The 26865-nt window shown below is 55.0% G+C and overlaps 6 protein-coding genes across 6 annotated transcripts; 1 reads left to right on the forward strand and 5 right to left on the reverse strand.

Annotated features, from left to right (window-relative positions):
• Positions 1-348: 348 nt before the first annotated feature.
• On the forward strand, positions 349-1518 carry CGCA056_v003706 (uncharacterized protein; the record flags this gene model as incomplete). Its single annotated transcript, XM_037318963.1, has 1 exon — positions 349-1518. The coding sequence occupies one exon, from the start codon at positions 349-351 to the stop codon at positions 1516-1518; it is 1170 nt and encodes a 389-aa protein (XP_037183453.1).
• A 352-nt stretch (positions 1519-1870) lies between these two features.
• On the reverse strand, positions 1871-5114 carry CGCA056_v003707 (uncharacterized protein; the record flags this gene model as incomplete). Its single annotated transcript, XM_037318964.1, has 5 exons — positions 1871-2690; positions 2955-4355; positions 4412-4975; positions 5030-5054; positions 5111-5114. 5 exons carry the CDS (start codon positions 5112-5114, stop codon positions 1871-1873), a joined length of 2814 nt encoding a protein of 937 aa, XP_037183452.1.
• Positions 5115-5454: 340 nt separating this feature from the next.
• CGCA056_v003708 (uncharacterized protein) lies at positions 5455-5949 on the reverse strand (the record flags this gene model as incomplete). Its single annotated transcript, XM_037318965.1, has 2 exons — positions 5455-5458; positions 5531-5949. 2 exons carry the CDS (start codon positions 5947-5949, stop codon positions 5455-5457), a joined length of 423 nt encoding a protein of 140 aa, XP_037183447.1.
• Positions 5950-7747: 1798 nt separating this feature from the next.
• CGCA056_v003709 (uncharacterized protein) lies at positions 7748-8938 on the reverse strand (the record flags this gene model as incomplete). The annotated part of the gene is made up of 1 exon (XM_037318966.1): positions 7748-8938. The coding sequence occupies one exon, from the start codon at positions 8936-8938 to the stop codon at positions 7748-7750; it is 1191 nt and encodes a 396-aa protein (XP_037183446.1).
• A 1210-nt stretch (positions 8939-10148) lies between these two features.
• CGCA056_v003710 (RING finger protein ETP1-like protein) lies at positions 10149-12335 on the reverse strand (the record flags this gene model as incomplete). The annotated part of the gene is made up of 2 exons (XM_037318967.1): positions 10149-11360; positions 11412-12335. 2 exons carry the CDS (start codon positions 12333-12335, stop codon positions 10149-10151), a joined length of 2136 nt encoding a protein of 711 aa, XP_037183176.1.
• A 5437-nt stretch (positions 12336-17772) lies between these two features.
• On the reverse strand, positions 17773-20261 carry CGCA056_v003711 (uncharacterized protein; the record flags this gene model as incomplete). Its single annotated transcript, XM_037318968.1, has 2 exons — positions 17773-17873; positions 17927-20261. 2 exons carry the CDS (start codon positions 20259-20261, stop codon positions 17773-17775), a joined length of 2436 nt encoding a protein of 811 aa, XP_037183177.1.
• Between the last annotated feature and the right edge of the window lie 6604 nt (positions 20262-26865).

Consider the following 26865-nt stretch of genomic DNA (forward strand, 5'->3'; position numbering starts at 1 on the left):
GTCCACGATAAGATAAGAGCATCTTTCGGATGAAAAAAAAAAGTCGCGGGGCAGGGATGAGGGACTGGGATAAGGAAGCCGCAAAATTTTTGGAGCGCCGACTCGCCGACATCCACAGAAATTTTCCCAGGTGAAGACCGCCGCCGTCAGTTCCATCTCTCACCGAGGAACTTGCTTCGCGACTACAGACTCAATTGCTTTATTTTGGGGCTACGCCACACCACCAAACCTCCCACGAACCCGACGCACATGTCAGCCTCTGGTCCTCCCTCTTGGCTTTTCTCAAATAATTCTTCAAAAGCCTCTGCGACTACCCCCGTTACCGCGACACCGCAAACCCAAGACAAGATGGTCAAGAAGGAGAAGAAGGGTAGCAAGGCCGCCGCTGCGCCCGCCAAGCAGTCGCCCCCCGACCAATTGATGGACCTTGTCGACGCCTTCCTCTCCGACAACGCCTTCACCTCCGCCCACCAGGCTTTCCAGAAGCAGCGCTCCAAGAGCGGATGGAAGCCCTCCAAGAAGCAGGCTGCTAGCCCCAGCCTGGTCGCCGTCTTCGAGTCCTGGCAGTCCACCGTCAAGGCACCCGCGGCCAAGGATGACGACAGCAGCGATTCCAGCTCCAGCTCCGATAGCAGCGACGAGGAGGATGTTGACATGGCTGACGCCGGCGCCGAGAGCGACAGCTCCAGCTCAAGCAGCTCCAGCAGCTCTAGCTCCAGCAGCGACTCGAGCAGCGAGGACAGCGAGAGCGAGGACGAGAAGCCTGCGCCCAAGAAGGTGCTGAAGCGCAAGGCTCCTGAGTCCGACAGCGACAGCAGCAGCAGCGAGAGCAGCAGCGATAGCGACTCTGACAGCTCCGACGACTCCAGCTCCGAAGACGAGGCCCCCAAGGCCAAGAAGCAAAAGACAAAAGCTTCCAGCAGCTCCTCTTCTGACTCCGATTCTTCTTCCTCCAGCTCCAGCGAGGAGTCTTCTTCTGACGAATCTTCCGATTCGGACTCTTCCGACTCCGACTCTGACTCCGACGGCTCTACGGCCGCCAAGGTGCCCCTCCCCGAATCTGACTCCGACTCCTCCTCTTCCGAGTCTGAGTCTGAGTCCGAAGACGACAAGAAGGTGAAGAAGAACCAGAAGGCAGACAAGACGAAGGAAGCGGACTCGGCCTCCAACTCGTCCGTGACTCTGGATAAGACCTCCCCCGAAGTTAACAGCGCCGCCGACCCTCCTCTGCCTCCCGACCCCGTCGCCTTCCGCGCGCAGAACAACCGTGGCAAGAACGCCAACGGCAAGAAGGTCCCCAACAAGCCCTTCTCTCGTATCCCGGACGTGGTCCACATCGACCCCCGCTTCGCCAGCAACGAGTACGTTCCCAACGACTACTCCAACCGCGCCCACGAGGACCTCATCGTCACCAAGGGCAAGGGCTTCACCAAGGAGAAGAACAAGAAGAAGCGCGGCAGCTACCGCGGCGGCATGATCGACATCACCAGCAAGAAGGGCGTCAAGTTTGACTTTTAAGTCTGCTAGCAGCCCAGCGTTTACATCTGCTCTTTTGGCCCTGGAGTTTTGGAATCCCCCAAAATAACGTTTTCGGTTCATTCTTGCGAAGAGATGGGGTATTGAAGGGGGTGTGGTTGGTATGATTTAGCAGTTTCCATGTTAGCATTGCACTTCCGGACAAGAAGTTGCTCTTTTCCACTAAGAAGACGAAAGAGCTTGGTACGCGAAATAATCATGATTAGAGCCGGCGTCGACTTTTGCGAGCGATGCCGTGTAAATAGAATAAAAGTTCTGTCACATTCCTCTACATTTGCTCAGTTCCTCCTCTCAGACATCCAATGTCAAGAGCGATCCATCCATATCCCAAACATCATGGTATACTTGGTCTTGCTGCTTCGCCGATTTGCCTCTCCCGTTTGCCACAAAGCTCCTTCATTTTGCTGGTCAAGCATTCAGAGAGGACCCTCTTGATAGTCTTGCCACGAACCTCATCGATGCCCATTTGCGCCTCGACCTGCTGTTGATTGACAGCCCGCCACTGCTCTGGGGGCCTCAGATCTATTTCATCCACAGACTGTCTGCAATAGTACAACACCTTCGACATGATGTGGATATCAGCCAATCCGGCGTCCTCCATAGCAGCCCGTAGCGTCCGCCTGTTTGCGCTCTGGAGATCCAAATCAGCCTTTTCGAGAAACCTCCAGAGAGTTAACAAAATGCGGTCGAGATCTTTGATCGAACAGTATTTGGTGATGCGTCTCAAGACAATGCTGCAAAAGTCGATGCGAGCAGAAATCACCTTCTGTGTTGGTTCGGGGACGTCGGGGTCGGATGATAGAGTCAATTCGGCGGAGTAGCAAAGGGTGGTGTAGCTGTTGGATTCATCCATGCCGTTGGCGTTTTCGTAAGCCCAAATCATATCCCAGAGCATAGAATGGTACTCTGCATTGGCAGCTGTGTAGAGAATTGGTGTCATGCCATCCACATCCCGTTTTGTGACATCGGCGTGATGTTCGATCAGCTTACAAACAACGCTCTGGCAAGGGTGAGAGCTCATTGTGGCGTATGAGACTGCATTCCTGCCCAACTCATATGTCTGGTTCACATCCGTGGCATACTTTCGTCCCAGCAGCTGTTCGATGAGATCCGTGTCCTCCTCGCAAAATTCCCCTTGACATTCTCCGAATCTTCTAACGCAACGTTCAGCTGAGGCCAACCAAGAAAGAGCAGTCCGGCCTGTTGCGTCTGTCGTAGTTCCTAAACATTCAATTGAAGGGGCCGAGAGAAGAATGGTAAATGCATGGATAATTGCTCTGGGGAACGATTGACTCTCTGTTTGGAACCGGGATACCAGGAGTTCGCGAGGGAGAGAACTCATCCTAGGTAGCAGCGCCAAGAAAAAGCAGGGGTTCTCGTTATCGATGGCAAGTTCTGCGAGCAAAACTTCCACGGACCTAAACACAGAACCATGGGCCACTTCCTGACCGAGACAATCCAGGAGAGGATCGCAACCGTATTCAGCTGCCTTGAGAAGAAGTCTGCACAAAACAGGGTTGCCATCGGCATCCGCAGCATGTATATCCATATCTGCCTGAATGAGAACACCAAGGATCTTGTACGATGCCTTATTGCTGGCGCAATCAAGAACACGGTCACATAGGTTTCGCCCGGATCTAGGACTCGAGCCATGCTCGGTTGCAATGAGCCACTGAAGCGCCCTTATATGGGGGTCCTCGTCTGGCCACGATGTCCCAAATACCGATCTAGCACGGCGCAAGGCCTTCATTCGGAGCTTTCTCATGGACTCCCGAGGAAGCTGCGGTATCACTTCCCAGTCCCCCTCGAGTAGATGTCGTACCACGCCATCAAATCCAGAGTCAATTGCCAATGTCAGAATTCGAGTCAAGTCTTGAACGTTCGAAACCACTCTCAGGTCGTCGAATCGAAGAAGAACGTCAATGGATATTTTGTCGGCGGTTTCCACTGCTCGGCAAAGCTCGCGCCATGCAATGTTGTCAAATGAGTCCGCAGACCCAGCCTGCTGTTCAAATTGATGTAACAATCGGAAAACAGGTTGTCGTTTAACGAGATCATTGGTGGCGCAAAAATCCGGGAATACCACTTGATTCCACGAATCGGTCATCCCGCCATACTTTTCAGCTAGGATGGCAGGGCATCGTTTTCCATACGCTTTCCACAAATAGATGTGAAAATGAGCAGAGGCATGTTTCAAGAAAGGAAATTCGTCAAACACTTTTTCGGAGCGCTCCTGGTAGTCATGGTAGTCATCTATGCGCTTCCAGTAGTCACCTTTGCGCTCTTGCCTGCCACGAGGTGCAGTCGAGATGGTTGCGAGAATGGCAAGGTGCAGACTATCCTGGGAGAGGTAGTAACAACAAGCAGCGGAGAGCACTTCTAGTGCGTTAGGAAGGTATGTCTCCAACACCTGACCACGGCGAAGGTACTGATCGATAGTGTCGTGGGATGGACGAAGAACCGAGTCGCCGTCCAAAACTAGGAGACCCTGACAGCACTGAACGATGAGATCAATGTCCGGTAGATCGTCCGACTTCACATCGTAGCCGTAGTCGGAATAACTAAGAGTCGCTAATGCGTGTTGAACTTCTTTCATTGCTAGCCGTGGGGTGGAGTTGTTGAAACGAGTCGACCCAAAAATCAATGAAAGCGTCTGTTCGGCTCGTTTTCTGTCAGCCTCCAGCTGTTCCCGAACCCTCTTCATCGTAAGATCGTAAGCATCGTTGACCGGTAAATATAAATAATCTGTGGTTAGAAGCAGATATCCCTTTGAACCGGCCTGCGAGAGGCTGCTCATGTAACGGCTCGCCATCAGAAAGCTATGGAGTTCAAACATTAGCGATTGCGGTCTTAGGATTCTTATGTATCTGCGTACCTTCCATTGACCTCTTTGGTTACCTTGTCGACTATGGACTTTTCGAGCCCAGAGTCCGTGCCAATGATTGTGCGCAACCGACTCTGGAGACTCACTTGTTTCCGCACGAAGATTGAGATGTCGTCGAACGCAGCAATCTCGATTTCGTCCGTCGTTGCAAACATATGCTTGAACTTTGGTAGGCTTCTAGAGGTGCAGAAGAGACGAACGTCCTGGAAGGGCAGATTCGAGATTCTGTCAACGATCAGGTCTTGTACCTTCTCGTTCGCTTCATCCAGAGCATCCAGGACTACAAAGGGTGTACGAGACATCGCAGATGTCAATCTAACAGCTGAGCGCAGCTTCTCAAGTGAAGGCGGAAATCCTCTTCTTGTGTCTCTATGAAGCTGACGCAGCTCCTCGGGAAATGTCAGATAGTCGACCGAGGCTTGATGAAAGATACTTCGCTCGAGCTCATCCAATGTCTGGTCTGCCTGAAGTTGATGATCGCAATATAAGACTGCCACGCTCATGTTCGGGTTTGATTGAGAAAAGGTGTTGTTCAAGTAGTCAAAGACAATTGCGCTATATGTCATTAGCTAATCCCCGTGGATCATTTGGCTTACAGGAGCAACTTACGCAATCACTGATTTGCCAGCTCCGGCTACAACACAGTTAGTAAGAAGGGTTCTTAGTGGTTCAAACGGATAGGTTTGGTACACATACGCAGTCCATGACACCACAAGGTGCTAGATGGAGATTTCAGCCAATTGTTGAATTTTGGGTGACGAAGAATCCATGTGCCCGTTCCAGTATCCCTGTCCCACGACTGGAGAATACTCTCGTCACGTGGACCAAAGTTGAGTCTCGTGATCCGGTGCAACGCCTCGCGATCTTCTCCCTGTTGTATGCTGCGTTTCACCACTGGAGTTTGATGGTTAGCCCGATGAACACACCGTTCGAAGGTCCGCATCAGCTTACCGTCGATCTCCTGACACGAAGTCCCGCAGAGACCTTTGAGTTCTTTGAGACTTTCGGTGTTGTTTCCAACTTATGACGCTATCCTATCTTGCAAAATCCTGGAAACACGTTGGTCAGCGGACGTGAATTGTTGATGCCCTTGCATGTATACAAGCGAACCTGCTGTTGTTGTCCAAAGCCAGCGACAACGATGCCTTCTGACGTTCGATCATGTCGAGAATTTTCTTGATTTCCTTCTCCTCGAAAGGCCACTTCAAGACGTTCAGGCCGTGACGAAACCCCTTGCTCGGACTAGCCTCTCTCGGGGTCAGCTTCTGATGGAGAGAAAGCAGAGTCTCCTCCAATAGCTTCAGAGGTCCTCCATCCCCCACCAGGACCTCCATCGTCGCCTTCCATACATCGTCCGCAGAGGCATTCTGGAGTTCGTCAATGACGGCTTTGCAGAACTGAATTTCTGCCGCCAGTCGGGCTCTGTTCTTGGTGGCGTCCTTGACTGTCCGGTACAAGGCGATGCTTTTCACGCATAGCTCCGAGATCGCGATCAAGCTGGCCGTGAGGCCGATCGCTTCGGCAGCCATGTCGTTAGTAATGAGAGGTTGAAATGATCATAGTTCTCTGACGACTGTTTGCGAGAAAATAAGAAGAAAACACGGAGTCTGGAGATGAGGAAGAGAAATGTAGGTAGTTGGAGGAGATGCTTGGATAAGTAGACTTATTGCCGAGCCAACGTCTGCATGCTGCTTTTCAGATATCAAAGCTCTATGTCAATGGTCACAGACAGGAGCCTTTGACGCGCCGGTTATCCATGCAGTGAAGCTGCAACTTTCTGCAAGCCCAGCAAGTGCTCCACAGAAGCACCTCCGTTGTTGAATGGTGCCAACAAAGGAATGGGAGGAAAAGCACCATTGGACTGAAAATTTTCGAACAGTATAGCTGCCTGAAGCCCGGAAAAGAGAGACGATGTGGCCGAAAGATCGTCCACTAAAGGTCAAGGGGGACCTTGAAAGTCCCTTGCCGTCAAAACTTACAGAAGGGCCTAACACACAAGGACAATAGGTCTTTATCGCCTAAATTTGCTGATGAGTTTTGCTATCCGGGCGGATACTTTCAGCTATTCGGGCGGGTAGTCGGCATAGAAGAAGACGACGGCGACGACAATAGGGATAGGGATAGAGACAGATATTAGAATAGAGAAGATAGGGACGACAGGGACGACATGGACGATAAGGACGATAGTAATAGTAAGGTAGTTTAAATAAACAAACTGTTAGGCCTAGTATAAGTAGTTATCCGCCCAGATAGCAAGATTCTTGCTGATTTTAGTCTCTCAGGCAGCCCAAGATCACCTATTTCCAGCGAAATTTCGTCAGCAATATCACGGACACCACCGATCAGGATAGCCTCATTCTTAGTGTTGATTCTAGCCTTGTCCTCGGAGCATGTTGAGGTTGTCAGGATATAACCGGTGCACATTGCTGAAAAGTTTAGAATGGAGAGAAGCCTGGCCGTCCGGCTGAAGCTGACTTACATGCCATTCCCGCAGGCAAATAAAGAAACCAGGCTAAGCTCTGCCTTTCTTTGCATAAAACTTTAGAGTAAATACTCGCTCGTATATAATCAAGACCGCTTAAACTTCCTGTCCCTGCTCAGCTGCATTTCTTGTGTGCTCAATGTCTCCTATCGAAGGCGATAGTAGTAACGAGAATCATAAGCACGGAGACGGGGACAATAACGACAATAACGGTTCCAACAACGAAGGCAATGTAGAGTTATAGCCACAGAAAACTCAATAGCTCTAGCACGGGAAAAGACGGCGATCTCATATATTCCACGGTATCACTGAACTACTACTGTTTCAGTAATGCCTTCTCCCGAAAACGCCTCGTGGATGCACCTAGACTCCAGCATAATTTCAAAGCTATCACACCGCTGATAGACAAACACTCAATCTAATGATTCAAACATCTCCTCGCTTGCATCCTTGGGTGCTCAAACGTCTGACTCATCTCTCTTCCTCTTCCGCGACTCGCTCTGACCACGACTGGCCAAGATCTCGTGGAACCGCGTCAACACACGCTCTTTGAGACCTCCATGGTTGAGATCGATTTTCGCTGCTGAAAGGTTATGGGTAGCGACCACCCGAGCAAGCGCGGCTCTGCGTTCAAGCCCCAGCTCCTTCAATTCTGGGGGGACATCCGTTATGACTTGTTCAAGAACCTGCCACAAAGCAGATCGACGATAGTGCCGGGCCTGTAAATCCTTGGCCATAATCTGATGTCTAAAGTATCCAAACATCGGGGTGATCACGCTGCTAGCCTTCGGGGGAGGTCGGCTTGGAATAGCTGGGAGACTGCAATCAGGGAATCCGCGGGTTCCTCATTTGGCAATGAACGCGAACGCCTCTATCAAGCGGCTGTTCCTGCTCCCCGTAACGTCTCTATCAACATCTCTCAACTCTTCCCAAGTGAGATAGCGGCGTTGCTCCTTTGGTTCATCCATGAGCCCGAACTGCCTCAACATCCACGCATCGATCTTGAATCTGTTCTCGTAGCACCAGTCGACATCATACCAGCCATCGAGAAATTCGAAGTCGTTGTGTGTAAATCGGTCGAACGGATGGAGAGGCTTGTCACCTCGTCGCCGGCGATCATGGGCGTCTTGGTAGTATCTTTCGCCGTCCCAACGCATGTACCGCATTTCCGTGTCCAGGGTACCGAGCAGCACAGCTTGCGGCGTCTCCAGACGCTCTCCACGACTTCGTAAAACCACCATGACGTCTGGCGCGTCTAACATTGTTTGTCGCACGCCACTATGCTCATTGGTGACGACGCCATGCATGAGCTGCATCGTGATCTCATGGCGGACTTGGTAACTGGGGTCAACCACGATTACTCCGCCATCGGTTGCATCACGTAAGACTGGGTTCGAACGTACAATCAGCCTGCCGACTCCGTCATCATCTTTTTCACGTTCGCACAATCCGTCAATGCTCTCGCCCTCGAGATGCTCCCTGAGTATAACACCGATATATCTTTTGTATCCGGGAAGGTTCGCCGCACTATCGTACGCCTCCAAGACCCATGCGCCATAGTATTCAGGGTTAATGGTTCCAAACCCGGTTGCAGTAGACCTGTGAAGGTGTTCGAGGGCAGCAGTCCGGCGACTAAGATGCCAGTCGGCCCTGGCAGAGTCTCCGTAGCAAACTGCATCAACGACTATGGCCACGATGCATTGCTTCTTGTTGCCAAATACGGGAATAGGCGAATATCCAAGGTTTGTGCGAGGGGCCTCGTCGACCTTGCAAAGGAGGATTTGCCGGTCCTCCTTCGCTCCGCCAGAGATCGTTCCAACAATATTGAGTTTTAGTAGTTGGTCATCCTCGTACTGAATGGTCGGATCGAAGTTGCTAGGCTGCTGAGCGGTCAAGTCTTCGAACGAGCGGCCGTCGGGTGTCGTTTCGTTGCGCTTGTGAGAATTGGGGACACCAGGGTTCGGGAAAGGCCGAAGTATCATGTTGTTACCTGCGGTATACTTCGCAAGCGCATCGTGCAACTTGGCGGACACCATGATGATGCTATTACCAACACACGTGAATGAAATTGTCGGCCTGTGTCCAGCAGGAGGTGAGAGATGTCTGCCAAAATCCGAGGCAGGGAAAACCAAAGAAATACCCATACACTCTGACCGCACAAGGTGCAAACGAACCGTACCTTGGGCATCCAACCTTGGTTTGCAGCGCCACGCAGAGAAAAATCCACGTGAAAGCTTAAACACTATCAGTTGAGAAAATGCGCGCACTCGAAAATTCCACTACTGGATCCCTCCAAAAGACGGAAGATAAGTGTCCTCCGACCTGGCGTTGTACAAGACAATAGTAGCAAACAAAACGAACTCACAGACCACACAAACGAAAAGAACCAGCAGAAGAGCGCGCAGTACTAAGAAACCTGCTATTGTATAATAAACTCGTTTCCGCCAACTGGAGCCAGCATCAGGCTGTCATTTGATACCACCTCCGTCACACCTGTTTAGCTTCACAATTGATCCGATGAAGGGATTTCTGCCGTAGGCACGGGGAGGCGAGAAAGAGAAGTCTCGAGGTTTGGGATGGGGAAGATGGAACAAACGAGAGCTGGGAAGATGAGATCTTGACAACTAGAAAGGACGCATGTCCGACATGGTAAATGGCCACAAAGACTCGACCGCTTGAGCGCCCGCTTCTGAGGAAAGTAAGCTCAATCTTGCCCAACATATTGTGCCTTCCCGGGTCTTATACTCCCACCCCTTGTCTTCCAGCTTCGGATGTCGGTGTCGCTGGCCTTCATCCTTAGCTGGTTGACAGCAGAATCATCGCCTCATTGAAAGAGCGGTGGTTCATTTCCAGCAGAGATGCGTCCATGTAATCATTGAAGGATATTCATGCCGCGGGGGGTCCTGCATCGTAAATTCGAACCCATCCGGCCCACTTGACCTCAACACAAGACTGCGGAACGAAGCAGCCCAAATACCTGGAGCAAGAGCAAGCACAAGTCTTCCTACCACTGACAGCTCCGTGTCAAATGGCGTGACCGAGACGCCACTCCTACCGTAACAGCCAGGCAGATTGCAGTGGCCTTGCAGCCAGAGTACAGAGCATGGCCAGAGACTGTCTGTAGATAGAATAATCGCTGGTGAATTCCAAGGTATCGCTAAACTAGTACTGGTGAGCTTCAATCATACCTGCCCCCGCAAACGCCTCGCAGATGCACCATAAACGCCTTGGCAGCACGTTGGAGCCTCACTTCTTGGCTCTCCGCTTGCCCTTCTTCGCAACGCTAACGCTGCCTTCAGCGACCTCACCAGCCTCAAGCTTGCCCTCATTTTCCAGTTCCTTGAGCTTCTCCTGCCCAGAAATGAACATGGTCAAGTCGCGGTTCATCTCCTCCAAGTCCGCAATCTGTGCCTTGTACTCGCCGTCCTTCTTCTTCAAAGCCTCGAGCTCGGTGTTGTTGTGCTCCACACGCTTCATCAGCCCCTGAGTGACCTCCTTTTCTTCTTGTAGAGCATTGCCGAGGTTTCGTGCGAGCTCCTGCGACTTGGTGGCTTTGTTTCTGTCCCGCTCTGCGTCCCGTTCTAGCTGTGGGATGACTTGTGTCTTGAGATGATTGAGTTCTGTCTTGAGAGTCTCGTTCTCTTCCAGCGCAGCTGAAGCCTGTGCGGAGGCGGATTCTGCCGTTGCGGCGGCCTTTGACGCCTTGTCCGCGACCTTGCTGAGCATCTCCTCAAAGTACACCCGCTGCGACTCAAGTTGACTGGTGAGAAGATGCGTGTACTCTAGACCGATGCTATCCAACTTTGCTCGCGGCACTACATCCTCGTAGCCTCCTTCCGGTCGGTGGTGCTGTCCATTGCTACCTGGCAGCTCGACGACCTTGCCGTCGCCCTTGTCGCGGATGAGGCGATGGACCCAGGTATCGCCCGCATAATCCCAGACATGCTGCGTCTCGAGCTCAAGCGCGAAGCTGTGTGCCGTCTCTTTCCAGTGATCTTTTGCGTGACCACCTTTGTATCTACCGCAGCCGACGTTTCCGCAAATGAGGCAGATCCAGAGGTCGTCTGGTGAGTCGCATGAACTACAGAGATTTGACACGGAGGAACCAAACGGTTGGGTATACGGGTTCGACGGGTCGTATGTGGTTTCAGGGTTCGTGTGTCTGCAGACGGGACATCCTGAGCCCTTCCAGTTCTGGAGACAGTTGCAGTGGAAGACGTGCTGGCAGGGAATCGTCATGAGACCGGTTGTATCGTCCATACGTTCTAAGCACACCGGGCAAGTAGGTAATTCGACGAGGTTTGGTGTAGGGGGAGGGAAGGGTTTGAGGCTGCTCGACGCGGCGACAGAAGAGGACGGTGTAAACGGATCGTGGTTGAGGTCGGGGAACGTGCGATTTTCTCTTGTCGGCGTCTCAAAAGTGATAGATTTGACGAACACTACGTGACAAACCTGGGCCTGGAACATATTAGTACGACCGCCACGTCCTATGCCGATATGACTACTCACCTCCATGCTGTTGAAGACCTTGCCGTCAAACTCCCTCTGCCACTTCCGCGCTCGCTCGCTGTTGCGGAACTTGAGCAGGACCAGATACCGGTTCATCCTGGCGGTCATGACCATCCGGTAATGGCTGATGTCGTTCCGCCATTTTTCACCCACGTATCCTAGGAAATCACCTGGTGTGAGGTAGCTCGGCACTGCCGGTATGCAGAGGGTTGTGCAGTCTACCTCTTTAACTCCATCGTCTTCTGACGGGTCAAGACCTAACTCTGGCGTCTCCTCCTCCTCGCGATAGAAGTGCACCACGCCCCAGCCAACCTCCGTGTTCTTCGTCTCTAGCGGCACGTACTTCGCCTTCGTTGACGTCCCCGCGAACGTCGGGCCCACGCCGAGCGCCGCCGACGAGCTAGCCGCTTCCGCCGTCATTTGCTCTCGCTGACGCTCGTCGTGCAAGTCGATGCTCTGTATGCTCAGCTGCCCAAATCTCCAGTCTCTAACAGCCGTTTCAGGCCGTATCGCGGCGGACGATGGCGGAGGTGGAAAGCTCTGAGTGCGCGCTCTCCACTGCCTTTCGGTCAACCGTTCGACGTTTCCACCACTGTCCTCCTTTACAGGTGCTCTCGAGGGGCCGCAGTCAATCAGGCCAGCGTTGCCGGAGGTATTATGCGCTGATGTGTTCGCTCGGTAGGTGTCGGCGGGAAGGGGTGTTTCGTATGACTGCAACGGCGAGGGTTGCGGTCTGTGAACGTAGGATTTCTTTGCGGATTTCCTAGAATGTGTCGGAAGCTCGTCGAAGATGTCGATCCCTTTCGGCGGAAGCCAAAATTCTTTGCCAGCCGAGGAAGGATGCGTCTTGCCTTTGAATTGGCTGTCCGTTGGGCTGGGAGTCGGGTAGAGCTCAAACTTCAAGTGGTAAAAGAAGGACCGCATAGCCTTTCGCAACCCTGCGGGCTGACGCTCGTTTGTGGTGCTTTCGTAGTCGCTGGCGTGTAAATCGGCTAGCAAGGGATGGTATAGAAGTGAAGTGTATTATGGAGATAAAAGCGAGTGTCCCCGAAGCACTTCGTAAGGTTTGCTTGAGCTGCTCATAACAACGAGTGGACGGAGGTGTATTTCGGAGGAATAATTTAGGTGCAGGGTCTCTGTGGAAGGTGTTCCCCCACAATGGAACCCCACCGCGGGCACGGGTCCACTGGTCACGTCACTGATAAGGCGCCTGCGTTTCGCGGCCGAACCAAAGCGGTGCTGGACTGTCACTGCAGACGCTGTGTTTCTTTTTCCCGATGGATACAGAACCGGTCTAAAAGTAAGAAAGCTGCAGCGATGAAGACTACAAAAATAGCAAATGGAGGTGCGGGCGACCACAGCACACGATAATAGACGCTAGAGACGGACGATGATAACGGGTAACGGATGACGGTAACGGACGACAGTGACGTTAAAAGACTACAGTGACAGGCGACAGTGTTAGACAATAGTGACGAATAAGAGTGATGGACGATGGTGATGGACGAGGGTGACGGACGCGGATGATAGATGACGATAGTGACAGACGACAATGATAGCAGACGACGAAGCAGGACGACGATGACGGATGATGACGGGCAACAAGGGCGAAGACGACAACAGATATGGACATCACGAGAGGGGACGAAGCTGCGCGACGAAGCAGAACGACGACGCAGGACGAAGACGGACGACGATGACGGACGATAACAAGGGCAAGGATGACGACAATAGATACAGACATCACGAGAGGGGACGAATGTAGACTTCAATGGTCTGTATTGGCGCTATTGAGCGCGTGGTGCCTGATTTACCAGGCCCTAACTAAGATATCATCATGCCAATGCCGTAACCCATAACCCATGAACGCCGGTGAGGAAAGAGCCGCCGCTTACTGGCCTCCACGGAGGCGAAGCACCAAGTGGAGGGTCGACTCCTTCTGGATATTGTAATCGGAGAGGGTACGACCGTCCTCAAGCTGCTTGCCAGCGAAGATGAGACGCTGCTGGTCGGGGGGAATGCCCTCCTTGTCCTGGATCTTGGACTTGACGTTGTCGATTGTGTCTGACGACTCCACCTCCAAGGTAATCGTCTTGCCGGTCAGGGTCTTCACGAAAATCTGCATACCTCCGCGAAGGCGAAGGACCAAGTGAAGGGTAGATTCCTTCTGAATGTTGTAGTCGGAAAGGGTACGACCGTCCTCAAGCTGCTTGCCAGCGAAGATGAGACGCTGCTGGTCGGGGGGAATGCCCTCCTTGTCTTGGATCTTGGACTTGACGTTGTCGATAGTGTCGCTAGACTCCACCTCGAGGGTGATGGTCTTGCCAGTGAGAGTCTTGACAACTGGGAATTGTCAGTACGGTACTGGGTGGTGTAGGGTCGAGGAAATCGGTTACTTACAGATCTGCATGCCACCGCGGAGACGGAGAACCAAGTGAAGGGTAGATTCCTTCTGGATGTTGTAATCAGACAGGGTGCGGCCATCCTCAAGCTGCTTGCCGGCGAAAATAAGACGCTGCTGGTCGGGGGGGATGCCCTCCTTATCCTGGATCTTGGACTTCACATTATCGATGGTATCGGAAGACTCGACCTCGAGGGTGATGGTCTTGCCAGTGAGGGTCTTGACGAAGATCTGCATGATGGCGACTTCTGAGTGGTTGTGATGTGATTGATGTAACTGGTGGTGGATGTAGAAATTGTCGCTGATGGACGAGTGCTTGTGTGGGATGGAAGATGGGTGGATGTGAGAGGAAGGACAAGTGTGGTGGAGGAGAGGTTGAAGTAGTTAAATAGTAGGAGGCAGAGGAGGTACTGGGCAGGCAAGAGGCGGGTGGTGACTGACCGCGGCGAACGGAAGGTAAGGGAAGGCAGTGGGGGGGCGCGGGCGCAGGTGGAGAACCAACCTGGAAGGTACCTTACTGCGTCCTTACCTGACGGTTATGCGGTGCACTGAGGCAGTACGGATATGCCTTGTGTCCTCGTCTGGGGGAATGGCGAATGATTCATCAGCAAGCAAGAGCGCTAAGGTAGGCAGGAGCAAGCCGGAACCCTCCAGAACCAAGTGGACCAGGAGGGTGCGGGAGGTAGCCAGTACCTTCCAGTCAGGCATGGACGGGTGACGATTTCATGTACTCGCCACTTCTTATCTGCGCCATCGGGCCACTTCTCCCGCCGACCTGGAAAGGCTGGAACCCAGTTCTGCTGTGCCTGGTGTCTCAGTTCGCAGTGCTGGGCCTACCGCTGGCCACTGACCACGACGGTTGGCCACTCGCCATCGCCGCTTCTTTGATCAGATGGCCTCGCTCATGCCGCCGTAGCCCCGAGACGCCATTCGACGAGTGGCTGCCGAGAGATCAAAGATCTGTTGTTTGTGATCAATGGCAGTTGCGAGATGCGAATCTTCAAAGAACTGGGAGGCGGGAGCGAGCTCGGGGGCCCGTCGGCAAGAACGTCTCGCGCAGGAGGGAGCCACTGTTTACTGTTTCCCCGGAGCCTTAAGCGTTAGGCAGTCTGTCACTGATGGGTCGCCGCCCCATCGCAACTCGCAACCCCTGCACCTGCTCCGCCTCTGCCGTCCACCTCGGACTGTCTTCATCAGTCGTCATCGCAGACGACTCAATCATGGCTGAGAAGCGTCGCCGAGAGCATTCACAGTGTAGGTCACCACAGCTGGAGGCTGGAATGTTTCCCCCCACGAACGAACCAACCTGCCAAACCGAGAAGGCGGGCGGTTAAACAACTGGCTGTCTTCGTTCTCGACGCTGGGCTAGGAATGTGTGTCTCACCCAACCGCACCGGGAACACCACCTTGACGATGGATGGCTGCAAACTCAACCAACTCACAGACGCCAGACCGACTCAAGACCACACACTATCATCCAGGCACTGACAATGTGAATGCGGTGGCGCCCCACCCGCCACCCGGATGCCGGCCATTTTCAGAAACACGGCGACGCCTGACTGGCAAAGCGCGTGCAATGTGTCACTACCACCACCTTAATCGCCACTCGCGAGCCTCCAGTCAATCTTTTCCTCGTCCGAAGAATCGCCTGCCAATCCACCGATGCCTCTAAAGCTTCTCTGGACCTCATCGCTTACCTCTTCCGACGACTCCATCGGTTGTCCGTCTGCCTGCGTTGGCCTCGCCCAAGATGGCTTCATTTCCACATCTCAGCGCGCCCGCGGTCGCCGAACAGTCACACCAGACCCCGACAGCTCACCCCGGTATCGCTATCGCTGGACCCCCGCATTTTGGCGCATGATGACGCTAGACGTCATTCCCCCCAACCTCTTGAGCGCCCGACCCTGATTTTACCATCGTTCGTGACCGACCGACGAACTGCAACCTCTTCGGCCTGCCTGTCCAACAATGTCCTTTGAATAAATTACCCGGGAGGAATGGGTGTGTGAAGAAATGTCTCTTTCACTGTTTCGGGAGCAAGCCACATGGATCATGGTAGGACGAGACCGATCAGATCCAGTCGAGAATGCTCCCCAGTGACGCATTCGTTTTGTCGGAGAAACGAGACAGAGGGATTGCGACATCGCCATTTCGACGCTCGGCCCTCGTCACGACGACTCACGGTCGGCGCCAGAGCCCGTATTGGCCAGCCGACCGACATCGTGGCACCAAAGTGCGAACGTGGCAGACTGGCAGTTCACGTCTGCAGCAGACGAACACCACCAACTGCACTCCTCGCAGCCAGCCACCGTCTTATTGGTTTGGCCTCAACGTGCCAAACCGCCAGCGCTGTCTCTGATTTGCTCCGATAAGGGTCCCCTTCCCCGACTTAACCCCGCAGGCGTTCGCGTTCTTGCGGTCAGCAGGCCATGAAGGTCAGTCAATAGTTCCAACTCAATGTCGACAGAAGTCAAAAAAATTGTTCAACGGGCGGAGATCCCGTGAACGTCCCTGAAAACAATTCCGCGACCGGCATGGGGAGCTCAGTCAGCAGCAGTTGTCTGAATCGCATCAACCAGTGCACTGTCGGGAAGATTCGCCGCTACAGTCGGAGCAATAAACTAGGACCTCTGTAATCAACGGCGAGGCCAATTGACTGAGAATCCAGGAGCCAATCTAGCCTTCGGAAAGCCTGATGTTGTCCTTAGATTCACAGCGTTACTTTCAAGGGCTGTGTTGACTGCAAGGGTCCCGCTAGATCAGGCCACGTGCCAGACACTGCGAGACAAGCTGCACGACCATCGTGAACCGCAGTGTATGCTCAGTGGTTCGATAGAACCTATGCGGCGGCCATGAGAGCGTTGACAACAACAAGCAATCTCAGGCATCTCCCTACAGCGCCTTTTGTTCTCCGCTACTCTCATGATTGGGGCCTCTCAGTTCCTGGGACCACCAAACCTGCCTGTGAAGACATGGGCCTGGCGACCTGGCCCGTAATTGCGGGTTGGCTCACCGCTCCAACGCATCGTGAAGGGGGTGATTGCGGTCAACTTCGTAGAGTATAAAGGGCGTATCGTCTGCCCGTCCCGTCCATGTCCGAATGCAACCTGCCAGGCCCTCGCTCCTCGGACCGAGCAGATTGGCAAGACGTAGCCGTCCTGACTTGCTTGTTGAGTGACGCTGATGTTGGGTGCTGCCGTCTTGCTCTTCAAGCCTGGAGAGACCTCCAGGCGAAGGTCATCTCTTGTTGTCTCGCTGGCTGTCACAGCCGCGTCAAGACACGTGTCGACATGGCGTGGTCGACAAACGGGCCAAGAGACAACGAGGAACTCACGTTGGTTGCTTCAAGGTGTAACTGATGTGAAGGGCAAGAAACAATCTCTTCGATATATCGAATTTTGGCCTAACTACAACGGACATAAAAATGCCGAACCTATTCGGCCAAACAGAGCCTCTCCAAAAATTCTAGAAGGCGTTTTCATCCAAAACGGTCCCTTCTGCCACCCAGTAATTCCAAAAATGCATATCGTAATCGTCTATGCTATGCTGTTTCATTTCCGTGCCTGTCGTGCCGGCATAATCGTCTCCGTTAAATTTGGTAAACAACAAAAAATATTCTTTATAGCGCATTTGTCGCGTCTCTCTTCGCCGCAGCGCAGCCGTCTAGCCAACGCGCAACTCCAGACCTCTCCACCACGTTGAAAGCTTCGAGTCATACATTCGTAATGAATCATGAAAAAGGGTCGTAAACACATCGAGACGAATCGTGTTGAGAGGTGACCAGCCGCAAAAAGAAGTGAAGTCAGAGGATGTGTGTGTGTGTGTGTGTCTGAGGGAGATCATGTGTAGTATCTCGTTCAACGCCGTCGCTGTGACCCGTAACATAGGAAACAATGCCCACCCGGGGGCTTTTAAATGACCTTCCGAGAAACATATATCGCAAATTATGACACAAGATGGTTAGTTGGCGCGGATGACCAACTTCGACAGGAACTTGTTGGACAAGCAGTCAAAGTCGTTGCGGTCAAAGGTGGCCTCGGGGCGAGTGCGCAAGTACGACTCTGTGGCGGGGTTAGTATCGTCGCTTTTGGGTGCCTAGTGTGATGAGACTTACCATGCTTGATGACGTGCTCGCGGACCTCGGTCATGGCCTCGCAGACGGCGACGTTGTTGTTCAACAGGTGGCCGTGCTTGGAGGTGTCCCAGTCCATGAAGGCGGGCAGCTTCTGGGAGATGGCGTGGAACAGGCCGACAATGACACCGACGGGAGTGGTCTCCATGTCGCTGCAGAACTTGTTGACGGCAGCGGGATCGGGCACGCGGTAGTGGCAGTCGAACTGCATCTCCTCCCAGACGGCAAGCAGGATGGAAGCCAGCATGAAGATGGTGGGCCAGTTCTTGAGGCGCTCACCGCTGTAGACACTGGAGTACAGGGCAGAGAGCTCCTCAAGAATCTCCTTCTGCAGCTCACGCCACATGTCGGCCATGGCGCACTTGATCTGGAAGTTGATCATGACGGGGGCGACGGTCCGGCCGTAGTACTTGGAGTCCTCGTCGTCGATCTGGCCGTCAAGGCTGACCTCCTCGCCCTGGTTCTCAACAAGGGTGATGTGAAGAGTGAGGTTGTAAGCCAGGACAAGCTTGAGAGCCTTGCGGATGACAGGCATGCGCTCCTTGACGTAGTAGCGGTGAGCGGTCTTCAGGATCTCAGTGATGAAGGGGGTTCCCTCAAAGTGGTCCTCAATGAAGTCCTCAAAGCCGCCGTCAATGTGCTTGTCGAGGTAGTCGGACAGAGCCTCGACGGAAACGCCCTTGGCACCGACGTCAAGGTTACCAGTGCGGAGCTCAAAGTCGATGGGCTCCTGGTCGGTGAGGCAAGACTCAACCCAGTCAGCCTGGAAGCAGCTGTCGTCGGCGACAAAGACCTCGCGGACGTAGACGGGGAGGGCAAAGCCATAGCCGTGAGTGATCCACATCAGAGTCTCGCTCTGGGCAAAGCCCTTGACGTTGTAGACGGAGACGCCACGGCCAAGGTGACGCTCATAGTCGGCCTTCCAGTCCTTCATGAAGTAGCCAATGTCCTTGATGTCAATGCGAGTGCAAGGAACCTGCCACAGGCGGGCGTGAGAAGGCTGGCAACCAGCGCAAGGCTCGCCCTTGTCGCAGGTCTTCTTGAGGAACTTGCAGCGGAGGCAAGCACGGAGCTTCCTGATCTCGCTGGCCTGCTTGCGCTGCTCAGGCAGGAGAGGACCCTTTCTACGGCCAACCTTCTTGACCTCGGAGCCGTCCTTCTTACCGGTGGAGGTGCGGCGGATGACGGCCTTGGTAGACTTGGCAGTGACGGGGCTCCGTCTCTGGCCCGAGTTCCTCCGGGCGCTGACAATGGGAGGCGAGGTGGCACCGGAACCGCTGGCGGGCGTAGGCCGGGTCGGGGTGGTCGTGGTCGTCGTCTTGATGGGCATCGGAGCAACGGCGGACGCAGGGCTGACTGTGTCGTGGTTGTGAGCGTGGTTGTGGTTGTCGCCGAAGCAGTTGCGGTGGGATCCGGCGTCGACATATCCATCGGATTCGGGGGAGAAGGGCGAGATGGGGAACGGGGGAATCTCCTCATAGCTGCCGAGCTCAAACGAGTTGGCTCCATCCGACGAGTCCGAGTTGGTTCGCAGATGCAACGTCTGGCTGGGGTTGAAAATTGCCGCGTTGGGCTGGGGCTGCTGGAAGTGGTCAAAGCCAGCACCGGAACCCTGCTCGACAACCATTGACCATCCCTCTCCGTTGCTAGAGCTAGGCAGAGACAGAACCTCGAGGAAAGTACCGGTGGGCGAGTTGCTGCCGATGCTGTGGGAGAGACCCTCAATCTGCAGAGCGGAAGCGGCGGCCTGAATGTCGTGCCAGCTCTCCATACCCATGTTCCAGTTCATGGCGGGAACAGTCTCGTCCATAGGCGGCATGGTGTTGAAGGCGGATGCGAGCTGGAAGTTTGCGGCCAAAGCTTGAGTCGTCGCGGGGAGGAAGTCGATGGTATTCGCCTGGAAACCCGGGGCATAGGGGTTGTAGGTGACGGGCATGTAGGCATCGGAGACGAACTGGGAAAAGTCCTGGACGGGGATGTGAGGCTGTTGCTGCTGCTGGTGCTGGTGTTGCTGAAGAGCCCAGTCGGTCAAGGAGTTGACGGGTTGCTGGTAGGGGGAGTGATGGGAGTGCTGGCTGAGAGGCGAGGAGCTGTGGGAAGGCGAGTGTGCTTGCTGGTCTTCGGGAGGACTCGAGACAGCGGGATTCGAGGCCATATCGAGAGGAATGGGCCAGATCCTTTGGGCGGGCATGTTTGCGACGCTCTGGGGGCTGTTTTGCGAGGAGGGGATTTGGGAGGCGTAGGAGAATCGGTCCCGCTGGTCGAACGAGGAGAGGTCGAGGAGGTCGCCTCCACTCGAATCGAAGTTGACGTTCATTATGGGTTGGGCTGGGCGGTTGGTATCAGTCGTTCGAAAAGATCGAACGGGTAGGTGTTAGTCGAGGAAACGGGACTTGGAGGAGTGATATGGGCTTGGACCCCAGGACACCGCTCTTTCGTCGGGGGCGTCTGGATGTGGATGAGGAGTTGTCTGACCCTTTCTTCTGCGGAAGAAGGAGGTTTTGGGGGAGGAATGGTGTGGGCTGAATGGGATTCGGGTGGTAAGAAGGGCGAGAGAACAGGACGGGGCGCCCCAGATGCGGGCATGCGTGGGTGAAGAGGAAGGACGACGAGCCCGCGAAAGAAGCGGTGAGAGCTGCAGTCGAACGTCCAGCCCCGGCCGGGAGGAGGAGCCAATGAACGGGGCCGGTGCTCCTTCTGCAGCTGCACGAGTGTGGAGCGGGGGAGGCCGGGGTGGTTGCTCCAATGGAAGCTGCTGCGGCCGGTGGTGAGCTCTTGGGAGACTGGAGTTCACAGTGTTTGGGGGGGGGGGGGGGGGTCTTGGGGGAGGCATGGTGGGTTTAGGTGGAGGACGATGGAGGGGGGAGGCTTGTTCACGAGGGCCACTTTTTGCGACGGGGGCACCGGGGGGGGGTGGCAGACGGACGGTGGACGGGCCAATCACCAGCCGCCACCGTGCGAGGCAGACGGTGTCTCGAGGGAAGAAGCACCGTATTTTGCCGGGGCGAGTCGACGACCACCACAGTGGCAGACAGGCTGGCAGCAGTGAGTGGGCTGGCGGTTGCAAAACGTGTGTTAAACGTCGTGAATGGTGCCAGGCCCAGACAGGCTTAGCGCCGACGGCTACTGGACGAAGGGCCCCCGTTGAAAATGGCTGGCGAGCCCAGTTGAAAAGCCCAGATATTGGACCAGACGGTGCGAGAGACGAGACTAACGGACGCTAAGGGACCCATCAGATGGAGTACGTACCCCAGCCATAGAAGCCGCGAAGCGACAATGGAAAAGTTCCTTCCGCCTTTGGCGAGCTTCTGAGATGTGGTTCTGCCTTTCCGCGGTCCACCGTCCACTGAGCCTCTTCCTCTAGGTGCCTAGGTACGAAGCGAGATGCCATGCTAATGCTCTCGCTCAAGACACTCGCGGTGGAAGAATCAAGCAAACATGACTTCCGTCTTCCATCTCTGGAGTGATCGTGCAAGGTGACGATGGTGTACCTGTGCTGCTGCTGCTACTGTTGCAGTGGGTTGCAGCTAGCTGCTAGGTCCTTTCGTCGTCTTGCCTCGTCCTCGACCAAGTCTGGCTATCGTCTCACACACAGTCGCACTCACACCCACGCGCACCCAACCAACCCGGTCACCACTCCTACTCCCACCAGTGACCACCACCAGTGACCACCACCACCACCTGGCACCACCAATCCTGCCCCTCCTCCATTGCGCAACTCGCAGCTGGCAAACCACACTCATCCCGTCATCCACCCCGCGACTCATGGGCTTTGCGGCGAACACACACGCACACACGAGACATCCAATTATCCAAATGGCTCCACAGGCTACACGCGCAGCTGTCGTCGTGCTGGCCTCTGTGTCGTCGACCTGTCCCTGGAATAAGACTCCAAGACCTCAGTTGCCTACCTGATCCAGCGCCCACATTCCAGAGCCCTCCTCGTGCCTGCAGCACGCTGCCCGCAGAGTCAATCGTTTAAAACAGGAGGTTCCGGATGGCGATCTGCTCTGGTCTGGTGGGCCTTTGGTCGTCGTCTCTCTCTTTCCGAACCAGGCACGCCAGCAGCAAGGCCTTCTTTCAAGGGTTCAATCTCCAAGGCCTGCCAGGTACCAGTCAACCAGTTCAGACCCCGAGCTGCGCGAGCTGGGACCGAGCTACCTGGGCTTGGATGGAGCTGCTGGAGGAACATCGGCAGTTGCAGGAACCGACGACCGGTTCGGATACGCGACCAGAGTGAGGTACCTCGCGAACTCGCCCGCTCGCCCTGCAAACCGCACGCATACGCTACACACGCACTCTGCAGGCCTCGCAGATCCTGGACTGTATCTTTCGTACGCTGCTGCTGCTGCACTGCTGCACTGCTGCAAATCGACGGCGACCGCGATGGCGACTTCGCCTGCGACTGCCACCGTCTGTCCATCTTGCCTCTCGCTTCACGCTGCTGCAGCCGCCACCGCCGGCCATCTCTAATACGCAGTAGCGGTTGTCACCAAAATTCGTCCGGCATCATCCATTCATCACGCTGACGAGGTTCCCCCCGATCACCAGCGGCACCTGTGCGTGCGCAGGACCGCAGACGGCGGCTAGCCCCGAGGCATTGGTCTGTTCTTGTGCAACGACACGGACGACACAGCCCACGGACGTTGGCCGGCGCCTGGCCAAGGCTCTGCTCTGCTCTACCTACTTAGTAGTACTCTACTGAGGTGATCAGCAATCGACCGTGCTCGCTACCGTACTACACACCATTCACAATTCACAGTTACGTGCTGTGGCCTGCACGGTGAGTGGCTGTCGCCGCTGCGGTGCAACCGCGACGATATGTGTGGACTGTGGGCTGTGGATGTGTGCGCCATGCACCAGAGACAACGCACAGTGCAACGGCGCGGGAAAACATGCCCACGGCTGCTGCTGCTTCGTCAAAACAGGGGAAACGATCAGCTCACACGGCACTGGATCGGCTGTCAGCGGCCAACTCTATCTGCACCTCGCGTCAACGGCACATCGGCCCTCCCCTCTCACCTGTCAGTCAGCCTCCGCCCAGGGTCCAGTCCTGGAGCCCACTACCCGTAACGTCCGTATTGCCAGCGTTTTCAAAGAGTGGGATGATTGATTCCAGAACTGGGTCAATCGACTCAGGGAAAAACACGCACTATGGATATAATGCCATTGTTGCCCTGTTTCCTCAAGCGGCAACACCGACTACAAGCGTCCAAAGAGGACAACTGCCCGCTAGCAGCCTCGGTCGTTTGCTAAACCCTCGCCCGCGGGGAGAGAAAAACCTGGCTTCCCACTGCTCCCACCATGGTGCCAAGGCGACAGTGGCTGGGGGAGAGTCAGGACGGACCACAACTTCTCACCAGACCCTTCGGAGTTTTCAAGCCGCCCCCTACCACCGCAGAAACAGAGCCCCACGAACAAGGACCAGAGCCAGCCATTGAGAGGACACCTGTTGCGCTAGCCTTCGATCGCAAGTTGCCGCGGATCTGCCATGGCAGCATTGGCAAACGCAAGGATGAAAATCTTCTCGTACGGGCTCCAGTCGATTCTGGGTCTGGAGCTCAGACGCCGGCACCTGCCGTGGTAGTGGACGGATACCTCACGCGAGTACCTACTTGATGCCCGCAAGACGCCAGACGACGCAACCCAAGAGACGACAGCGCCGCCCTCGCGCTTGTGGTAGCCGGCTCAACAAAACCACCATCCTCACCACCACCGCCCCTTGTACACTCCCGTACAAACTTGTTTGTCGTGTACCCCTCGACCGATAGACCACAGACGGGCCCTACCTTCGCGGTCCTCGCCCCAGTCCCCGCTGCAGATAGACGATGCCGCTATTGGCATTGGCTCAACCTGCCCTGCCTTGCTTGCTCGCCACAGGTGTCGCTCTCACCACGACGGCGACGCAAACTTCAGACCTGATGTTTCCGGCGCGCCTGTCTCCCCACAGACGTGGGGACGACGTGCATCCGATTTCTCCTCTTTGCAGACCCCGCCTGTTGCTGGGCTCAGGCATCTGAGCCTCGACAACGACGACTCCTGCATTGTTATTGTTGGTTTGCATCAGCCGGGCTATTTTCGAATGCAACGATGCCCTCGTCCTTGGCCGTCCCTCGAATTAAGATGCCTGGCCGAGTATTGCGACCTGGCGATACGCCGCCGCCGCCTCGATACGGGTTACCAAGTATACCGTTTGGTGGGGAATCTCTCGCGGGAATAGTTTCTTCCTGGCGGATTTCTGAATCATGTGTCCAGTGGTCCGACGGTTCGCTGTCACGGTTGTCACCCTCCCGGTGGTTGGCTGCAATCTTCAGTCTAAGCACGCGGTGGATCGCGGAGAGCCGGTGCAAAGACCATGGTGAGGCTTCAGCAGATCTCCCTCCTCTAGCTCGAACGACGATGAGGGGCACTGGGTGCACAGCCCGCAGCCTGTCAAACGAGCCAGTTGCAGATGACGAAACGGACAGTAGCACTCTGTAGTCTGTACAGGGTCCAGGCATCTTGCACGAAAAGACCGGACTTATCGCGCTGCAGCAGTGAGCGGCCAGCGGCCAGCAGCAGTTTAACACGACGCCCGATTCCCCACCCGTATCACGGATAATGTCTGAAGAGGGCCTCGCGATTGTGCGAGACTGGCTAGCAATCAAGGTACATCCCGACCTCGACACACGCAACAATGTCCTTTGCCGTGACGGAGCGATCAACGTCGCAGGCGGGAGGTTCTTTTAGCCCTCGTTGCCGCGAGCGCACGTCTCCCTTATTGGCTTCGCCTGCAATTAAGGCACATCAGATCTACACCAAGATGGCCGTTCCCAGCTTCCCCTCCCTCCAATATGGGCGAAGACTACGACGACATCCAGACCCTGCACCCTGCATCGTTTTTCGGATAGTGGACGGACAAGACGATAGTTGATCCGGTGTGCCCACCCCGAGATCTGCCATTCTGGACGACGATTCGTGCCACCTTCCAGCTCTCGGCAGCCTGCAGTCAAGGCATGAAAAATGGCACATCATCTTGCATACTCTACCTCTGACCAGGACGGTTTCTTGTGAGTGCACTCCTCAGCGGTTGGCTGCTTCCCACGCCGGCCGCACGCTTGTTCGAGACCCAGAAAATCGAATTGGCGCGTGGTATGAAGCAGACATCCGCACAAGCCGACGTCGCACGAAGCCTAGAATCCCATGCTGCCAGATAGCTGTCTGTCCCGTCTGAGCTGCGAACCTCATGCTAAGCAGCTAAGGTGAATCAGTTCCATGGCCAAACCCGACCTGCGCCGTGTGGGGGGCGGCAGAGGGACAGCGAATCGTCCGGCAGCGATGCGAGCGAGAGTCATTTTTGAGTCTGCTATTGGTGCATCTCCGGTACCAGCAAGGGGTCGCTCAGGCACAGTCGCGTCTCCCCGCCATGCCCCGGGCTTTCGTGGACGGGGAAAGAAACCGGCTGCAAGCCATCCCCTGAATCTCGAATGTGCGGTGTGAGATTTTCTGTTTGATTGAAAACGCCTGGACTGCAGCATCAGCCAATGGCCTGCCATATTCCCGAGTGAATATCGGCCGTTGGCGGGATTCGTCCGAGGGCTCTGTCGGCCTAACGTCTTCCTTGCATTACGTGATGCAAGTAATGCCTCTGGAGAGACAGGAGGCTAGGCGCTGTCAGATGCCAGAAGGCATTGGCGACGCATTGGGGCGATCGAGAATTTGATCGGTTCGTTGAAATCCAGCCATGGTTCTGGACTTGTCTTGTGGCAGGCTGCGAACAACTCAATTCGGCGAGACGATCTCGATGCATCTTGGAATGCGGGCGTGAGGCACTGATACCAAGCGGCTGTCGGGAGCGCCCACTAGTCCGACAAACGCGGGGCAATCCTATATTATGCCAAACCCCTCTTGACATCAGGCATGGAGGGGTTATCTCGACTGACCTCACCAGCCATGCAATATCTGGCGGGACCTAGCGATGAAAGGTGCCCATCGCCGGCCACAGGCACGGCCGATGGTGGGTAGGTCGGTCTCACCGTCCGAGCACCAGCCGGCGTCGAAATCCACGGAACCGTCCGCCCTTAGTGGGACGCTCGGAGCATGAGAAGTCTTGACCGCTTGTTCCGCGTTGAGTAGTGCGGCCCGGAGCTGAGAGCGAGGGAAAAGTTTCCTCAACGTCAGGCCTCTCTCCCATCGTCGCCCAATTCTGGGAGGAGGGGTTGGAGGGGTCGTACGAGGGGCAGTTCAAGGCAAGCAAACCGGATTAAACTTTTCATTGTATGGGATTGTCCAGCTGAAGAATGGGTTCTTTGAATAGCGCTCGCTTTTCCAAAACAATCCAGGAATGGATTTTCTGGGGCCTCTTCATATGCAACCTTGATAACGATGTGTTGGCTCCAGTCGCATCCCGGGCAGGCAGAGTTGACCGCCCAGGGAGGGGGGGGGGGGGGGGGGGGTACATGGCCAACGCATGCATCTGGGGGCGTTTCGCAAGTCACGCCACGAGGCTGCGTCGTCTGCGTTTTTCTTTCGCGATGCTTTCCCCATAGGACTCGTGGTTCGAAGAAGTTCTTCGCGCCCATGTGGATTGATGATTGATACTGCACGTTGATGGGAATCTTCAATCGGGGCGTCGTCGTTCCCCATCATTGGAATCGTTTCCGGTTGGTAGGTTGAAGGAGACACTGGAGAGAGAGAAAAAGTGTGTTGGTCCGCTGGGTCCGGAGCGGTCACGATTGCATCATGAGCTGTGCTGGTGGGTTGACGATTTGTTTGGATGGGGCCGCGGGCCGCGCGCAGGTGTCATTGCTGTTTCATGAGGGTTAGTCTTGTGTGCAGCGCGATCTCCACGCGGGACGAAGTGCGTGTTCCTGGCGATGGCCGGTGCGCTGGCTGTGGGTTATGGGACTTTGGGTCTCTTTTTTTTGTCCGTTTGATAAAGG

This window comes from Colletotrichum aenigma (genome assembly GCF_013390185.1).
Source record: "Colletotrichum aenigma strain Cg56 chromosome Unknown KSG_Cg56_contig02, whole genome shotgun sequence".
NCBI lineage: Eukaryota > Fungi > Ascomycota > Sordariomycetes > Glomerellales > Glomerellaceae > Colletotrichum > Colletotrichum aenigma.